Source organism: Castanea sativa, chromosome 9, assembly GCF_040712315.1.
Source record: "Castanea sativa cultivar Marrone di Chiusa Pesio chromosome 9, ASM4071231v1".
Taxonomy (NCBI): Eukaryota; Viridiplantae; Streptophyta; class Magnoliopsida; order Fagales; family Fagaceae; genus Castanea; species Castanea sativa.
This window is the reverse complement of record NC_134021.1, coordinates 7750716-7758052: the sequence shown is the minus strand read 5'-3', so window position 1 is coordinate 7758052 and position 7337 is coordinate 7750716. Positions and strand designations below refer to the sequence as shown.

Genomic DNA, 7337 nt, shown 5'->3' with positions numbered 1-7337 from the left:
AAAAGTCAAATGCACTAATTTTCAGTTTTCAGCAACATCCAAACTCACACAATTGATTCTGATTAGTTTGTGAGGATTTGTTGTTGGCTCCAACAGTTTTGAGAAAAATGCTTGAATTTATTTATTTATTTATTTATTATTATTTTGAGAATCAATGCTTGATTGTTGTATTGTGTAATTACCCAAATTGCTAGAAATGCTTGTAGTAAAATTAGATATATTTATTATTTTATTCAAACGATAGTGTCTTGTTTACATATGGAAGTGAGGGCGAGTTCTACAATTACTAATGATGAATTGATCAAAATGGAGAACCAATTGGAGCACTAAGGCCAAGGTACCGCATTATCCTAAACCGTCGAACCTTCTTAGTTGATGTCAGTGGAAATGTCACCTCCTGCAAAAGAATGTCATTAGATTGCAAACAATACATCCTCAATGAATCTAACAATCAACATTTCTCATCATTTTTTTCATAATCATTGACATGACATACTGCTATTGGAACATAACAAAATGGTCTCAATGATGGATCCGTGACAGTGACGTTGCTCCAATCGTAATAAGATCATGTCAGCAATTATGAAAAATAAGTCCCTCACCAATAACAAAAATGGTGATGGAAACTCACATCGAATTGTAGTTTACGCTTTCGCTCCCTTTTGCCTCTCCCTTTTACAAGGAAATCATGCTCTGCTCTGCTTGAAATTGATGGAGTCCATTTATCTGTTTGAACCAGAAGCCAAATTTAGATTGGAAAGGAAAAAATAAAGAGAGCACACGGCTACCCAAGCAATGTTGTACTAAGAAGGCGAAAAGGCAACTGATTTATAGATCTAAAATCTGGTCTATGAAGCAGTACAGAACAATGTGTTATATCTTAGAGGGATGCAGAACTATAACAGATAGAATGTCATTAAAAAATGGTAAACTTATAAGGATGCACATCTAAAAGCCAAATTTCTGCCAATTAGCCACTCTAAGATACATTAATGCATCTTTCAATCATCCAAGTCCCTAATGGTCCGTTTGGGTTGAAAGGGAGGCAGGGAGAGTAGAGTAGAATAGAATTGGCCCAAAATTAGCCTATTTCAGCCAACTCTACTCTACTCCTCTCCACTCCCCCTCCCTCCCCCCTCAATCCAAATGGGCCCTAAGTAAATTAGAAACTCCTTTTTAGTTTTATCTTTGTGCTAAAAAATTGGACCTTGTGGTAATCTGTAATTCAAGAAAAATTACAACTATTGAGTAGTCCAAAACTATCTTCCATCATTCTAAAAGGGAAGATGCTGATACCCTGTTAATTATAAGATTGAGGAGACAACATTGAAAAGTTAAAAAGGTGTTTATATGACTATACCACACATCAGATGGATGAAGATAGAGGGTGACAAATTCTTGACAACAGAGGGGCTATCCCCTCTGCCAATTCTATCTGAAGTATTACAGATATAAGGTCCCAAAGGAGAGCATATATTATTGGCTATATGTATAACTGTAATTCTGTTTCATTCACTGGGAAAAATAATGCAATACTATTTCCATATTAACCTTAAGAGTGACTTCCCTGTATCTCTTTTTGTGGCATTTCACAGATATATTAGAGAATAAGATATCCTAAGGCAGAGTACAAGTACATACCAGATGACTGATCTTGCTGATCAGAGTGATTCAGCCCATCAAGGCTCTTAAACAACTGTCTGCATGAACTTAGATATTCTTTCCTTTGTAAGGCCTGCAATTAGGATAGAATACAAGAGAACATATGAACACAACATTGACTAGGCAGAGAATGCAATAACTACGAACTTGGAATCAGTTTACTTGTTTTAAAGCATCTTGAAAATCTTCCATAGGGTTACAGCTCCTTTCCTCGAAGCACTGGAGCAATAAACATGCAGGATATTAGGCAAAGATTCGAATTCACCAGTTCTTATGAACTTAGAATTTTGAGGCAAGTAGTAGTTTATTATGCTATTAGAGCAAATGGTTTTAAGCTCGGGTCATATCTCCACTCTACCTCTCATTTAAAAGTTACAAATTCCACATGTTGTACCCCACTTTATTTTTTTTGATAAGTAATTATCTTCATTGAAAAATAGATGAAAGAATACAAGGCACACAGGCAGTGTGCTATAGCAACAGTAAAAAAATATAAACAAACTAGCAGTGAAAGAACAAAATTCAATTAAATCATGCAAAGAATTAAACATTAAGGGCTTGTTTGGATCACCATGATTTTGAGTGATATCACTCAGTTTTCATCACTGAGTTTCCAAAACACGTGAGTCCCACCGAAAAAATCTCGTTTGGCTTGGTTTTTGGATGATGTTTCCATCACACAAAACTCAAAAATTTGAAAGATGGATGATGGAAACAGAAAATAGAATTTTGGTGTTTTCAATTTCTGAAATATAAGTTATGGTTGCAAAAGGTGAGTTAGGTGACCAAACAAGAATTTTGGAGTTTTTAAGATAAAGTAAGTTTTGGGTTATGAGTTATGAGTTTTGAGTTTGAGTTATGAGTATTGAGTTATGAAAACTGAGTCACGACCAAACCAAAAGAGGCATAAAACACCCGTAGCATTTGCCCACTCAAATAGAGTCTAAAAGAAAGAAAACTTCAAGCTGTGAGCTTCAAATTGTGAATCAATCTTTCATTCCCTTCAAAAGTACACGCATTTTGTTCCCTTCAAATACCCCACATTAGGCAATGAGGGACCATACTCAAAATCACCTTAGTTCTGTGTTTGTTGGACTTGCTTGACCAACTAGCTAGGAGCTCCACAACACCACATGGTATGACCCAATGAACCCCAAATAAAGAAAATACCATATTCCATGTACTCCTCTTATTAAGGGGGACTATAATCCCACACATGAAGGAAGTGTAAGAATAATGATTAAAAGATTAAATTCACAATTTCTTATTAACTTAAACTTTTGGGACAAATGGTGGTCTAGGAATTAGCATAACTAAAATATGTTTATATAAAGGTCGTATACAGTGCACAAAACTCTCACTTTTGCGAAATCTAAGAGAGGTCATGGTAAGTAGCCTTAAACCCCTTCCCCCCCCCTCCCCCCGCCCCAATTTTATTTTATTTTTCTCTAGAGATACTCAAACTTGCGACTAGTTGCTTTTGGTGGAAGGAACTTGCCACCGCACCAAGATCCAACCTCAATAAACTAAAATAAGTTTATATGTGATGAGATTTTCCACAGCTCTACAAATTGAATTTTTTGCTCCACCACAATAAATTCATGTAAAATTTGTTACAAGCATAGCATATATCAATTGCACATTACATATAATGGTCTAGACCATGGAAGAAAAGTTCTAGCATCTCTCCCACCCCACCCTTCCCCCAAATGAAAAACCTCTGCAACAGGTTGCATTATAACAGCTGCTTGGTCAGTGAACAACATATTTAATGACAGACTGGAAATTGCCATCATTAACACAGGAAGGTGAATAAGAGAGGAAAAAGAAAGGCAGACAAACAAATCTATTTAATAGTGGCGGCAATGGTGTTTACAAGAATCAATATCAACATAGAAACTTATGAAGACAGAACTATTGAGCTTATACATGAATTATTAGAGTAACCTTACTCACATCCTCAAGCAGGGAAAGATCTCTGGCAGGATCAAGCCAAGCACTGTAAAGTAAAGGCTTATTGTCAGCTCATAAGACAAAGCCCATGCAGAGCCCAAAAAATTTCCGTCAAAAGATCTACATCAATATCAGCATAGAAGGTTAGAAATATTACTTGTCATGACTACCGTAAAACTCTACTAAAACATGTCCGCCAGTATCCTGGTTCTTTGAGTCAGCTGAAGTGGATCTTTCATCCATGATCTGAAGTTGTCACTTAACTTTTTGTTAATCCAGAAGTACTGACTTTTTAATTGAAACTAGATATATAAATTTTGTATCCTCACTTGTGTCCTTGTAAGAACAAGGTCGAGGATGAGGTCATGGGTTCAAGACCCATTGTGTGCATATGTAATTACCAATAAAAAATTCTTATCTTCACTTGATTTTGATAAGTAAAAAACTCATTGAGGTTGTGTAGAAGGGGCACAACCCTAGTACACAAGAGGCATACAAAGGAAGTGCTGGAAAAAGGGAAAGATACAATATAATATATGTTAGGGTTACTTCTAGTTGTCATTTATTCTAGCATATTAGTAAGGTTATTTTTGTAATCATGTTATGGACCCTAATATAAATATATGCTAAGGTGTGGGCTTGATCGGTTGATGCCCTCAACCTTTTCTTTCTTTTCTCTTTGTCTCTCTTCTGTTCTCTTCCTCATTATTCTCACTCAACTCTAAATTTTCATATTTTACAACTTAAATATATACATTATCTAAAATTCATATGATCCAGGAACTCTACAAAGTTCGAAGTATATAATGAAATTGAAGCCTAAACAGACTCTCAACCAGAATTTAACGCAAGACTTCTGCTTTAGAATAAAAAAGTGATAGTCATCATTTATATAGTTCAAACTATCATCTGCTTAGATCCAGCATAACCCAATTGTATAACAAGTTTTCTTCCAGCCCACAAATAAGTTGTCGCCAAACCTCCAACCTCCAAAGTTTCTCGAAGAGGAAATAAACACTTTGTTTTCCAGATCTGAGGAAAATGAAGGATTCAAAAATTGGAAGTTTGAAACATGTAATATAAGATTTCAGAAATCATGTGACTTTTATTACTAATCTGGGACAATCTAGTGAACAGGATGTGTACAAGAAAGTACCAGGGGAAAAAAGGATGTTTCATGTGTCACATTAGATGAGAAAGCCCGTAATCTCCTTCATAAATATCACCTAAGTTACATTAAAAGGCTGTACATGGTTCCTTAAATCAAGTTACAGAAAGAAAATATAACTTATATCTAAGAGGGGAAAAAAATGATAACAAGAATGCGCACTAGAAGATGGTAGCATAACATACCTCAGCAGGCCACCATGTCTTGTAAGCAGTTTTAGCCCACACAACGTTCCCTGGTGTAATGCAAAAACTGTTGCTTTCTGTAACTTGTGATTTTTTGGGGGTAAATTCCAGTGACCTCGCAGTATCACTTGATTGTTCACCAACATTTCTTTATAAAAAAGGAAAAATATAATCATTGCAATGTAACTGGATTCAAACTGATGGTATTTTGCATGGTCTGAAAATGTGCTGAACGAACCTATCACTGCAGGAGCCAAAATTTTCATTTTGGACTATTGTTTCAACTTCTACAACTGTAGTTTCAGAGAAATTGGAGGCAATTTGTGGTCCCTTATTCTGGGACTTGCTGCACCAAACCAGAGAATGCTCAGGCAATTTCCTTCCCTCAGCATTCCTATCATGCAAACTATTTGTGGTGACATTGGACAATCCAACTTCACCACAGGATGACCCCAGAGAGGAACCTGGGGACAAATATTGTTTGAAAGAAGAAGTTGATCAAATTATAAGCTTTTTGAAAAACTCATTACATAATAATTCATTCCTGAGACACAGTAAAGTTGAACAGATGAGACTATAATGACCATTGCCTACACACAGTTAAAAAAAACTTAAGAAGTATTGTTCCAAACTTAAATAGCCCTTTGAGTACTCAAAGCATTATCCTAAGTATCATCCTCTCGAGTGCTCTAGTAACAGAGATGATCTTTCTTTTTTTATTAAAATACCCTTCTTCTACCACCCAATTAGCTAAAACAGCATAATTTCACTGTACCATTAATGCTTATAAGAAAGACAAAATCAACAACCTTAGGTAGTTAGGTCACACTTGACTTTTGTTCCTCCCAAGAATAAGTATGAAGAATATATTTGGTTTATTATAGCTAATACCATAAATTAGAATATCCAAACCCATACACAGTCATAACTCATAATACTTCTGAATTCTGATAGGCAGCAAGAAATCGAACAAGGTATATAAACCTCGGATGCATAAACATCTACAAAATCACACTATGGATCTGCGATCTTTCGGGAGGAGAAAAAAAAACATAAACCTCTCAATCAGCCTTATAAGTATCTTCAAAAGGAACAGATAATTCATTAATTCCCAAGTTGACATCTTCAGAGCTATATAAGGCAAACTCCTAATTCTTCATGTGGACATAGCTTATAACAATGCCACAATAGAAATCCACGGAAAATCCACCAAGCTACTTTAGTTTGCAACAAATCCTAAACATACCCTCAGAAGATTTAAGTCCATTTGTGCAACTGTGAAAGCAGAAATTGACAAAATTCAATTCAAATTCATAATAAAAGTTATATCAGAGAAATGGGATTTACTCAATTAATAATTCAGCTTAACTCAAAGTGATAAAAGGCATTAAACATGAACAACTCAATCAATTCCTAAAAAAACTATGAAAACTCCCATCTTAGAAAAAATAAAACTACCAACTTTAGTTACTGATATAAAAAACGTTAATGCCATAAGAGAGAGAAAGAGAAGGACCTGAATTGGAGATAGGAAAGGAATAGAAGAAAGAAAAATCAAAACGGCGTCTGGGTATTGAGCTTCTGGGCTTTTGAGAATACTTCGATACGTTATCAACTAGCCCTGCTTTCTCTGAGTTCTTTATCTTCTTCTTCTTCGCCATTGCTTATAACTGAAATCAGAGGCTGAGTTGAATTGAAATTCAGAGAAGAAGAAGAAGAAGAAGAAGAAGAAGAGAAGGAGCTGATAGGAACCCTAAAAGGAAGGCTCTGAAATTGATGAAAGCAGAGAGTGGAATCAGGCATTGACGAAAAGAAACACTTTTTTGAGACCTTGAAAATTACAATATGGACACCTTTAATGTTCTTTCTCTGTTCTCTCTGTCTGCACTCTGCAACGCTATTGGACAATCTTAAAGTCTTTAACGGAACTTAACTGTGTGTTTCAACAGAACTACTGGATGTTGGACATTCACACCATTGCACAGAATAAGTGATCTCTTGTCATAAAATGTAGTAGGCCAAGAAAGTTACAATTTTTTTTTTTTTTTTTTATAAAAGAGAGTTTGTAATTTTGTTGGTGGAGGCAATTTTCCAACTAGCCTAGTGAGAGGAAACGATATAATAAGTTAGCATGCGGCGAAAACAAAACTGAAAAATAGCATCTTGAGTGTTTGAAATTCGAGTTCGATGACAAATTCGTACTTCAAACACTCAAGTTCTGGTGCTGAGTTGGAGTAATTGATCCACGTGGAACTCGAGTTTCTCAAACTCAAGTTCCATAGAAATCCGAAAGAAGAATCTGCAGAAGCAAAACAGAGATATGGAGAAGTAGAGGAACAGTGGATGATCTGAAACGATCTGGAGCTCTG

General features: G+C 35.6%; 1 protein-coding gene across 2 annotated transcripts; it reads right to left on the bottom strand.

The window, feature by feature from the left end:
- Window positions 1–200: 200 nt before the first annotated feature.
- On the bottom strand, window positions 201–6934 carry LOC142611382 (uncharacterized). Of its 2 annotated transcripts, none has more exons than XM_075783497.1 (9): window positions 6485–6934; window positions 5207–5432; window positions 4969–5116; window positions 3773–3861; window positions 3619–3661; window positions 1825–1881; window positions 1642–1735; window positions 632–726; window positions 201–397 (listed from the first exon to the last, which is right to left on the bottom strand). In XM_075783497.1, exons 1-9 carry the CDS (start codon window positions 6627–6629, stop codon window positions 302–304), a joined length of 993 nt encoding a protein of 330 aa, XP_075639612.1. In that variant the 5' UTR covers window positions 6630–6934; the 3' UTR covers window positions 201–301. The 2 variants fall into 2 exon arrangements, with proteins under 2 accessions (XP_075639612.1, XP_075639610.1); XM_075783495.1 differs by having other exon boundaries at window positions 3610–3661; window positions 6485–6902.
- Between the last annotated feature and the right edge of the window lie 403 nt (window positions 6935–7337).

Bases quoted from the DNA above. Each gene is read 5' to 3' on its own strand.
- LOC142611382 (XM_075783495.1), bottom strand. From the start codon at position 6,629: ATGGCGAAGAAGAAGAAGATAAAGAACTCAGAGAAAGCAGGGCTAGTT. The intron at 3,862-4,968 runs GTATGTTATGCT...TGACAACTTCAG, and splicing joins AGACATGGTGGCCTGCTGAG to ATCATGGATGAAAGATCCAC. The intron at 1,882-3,609 runs GTTACTCTAATA...TTATTGCTCCAG, and splicing joins TGCTTGAGGATGTGAGTAAG to TGCTTCGAGGAAAGGAGCTG.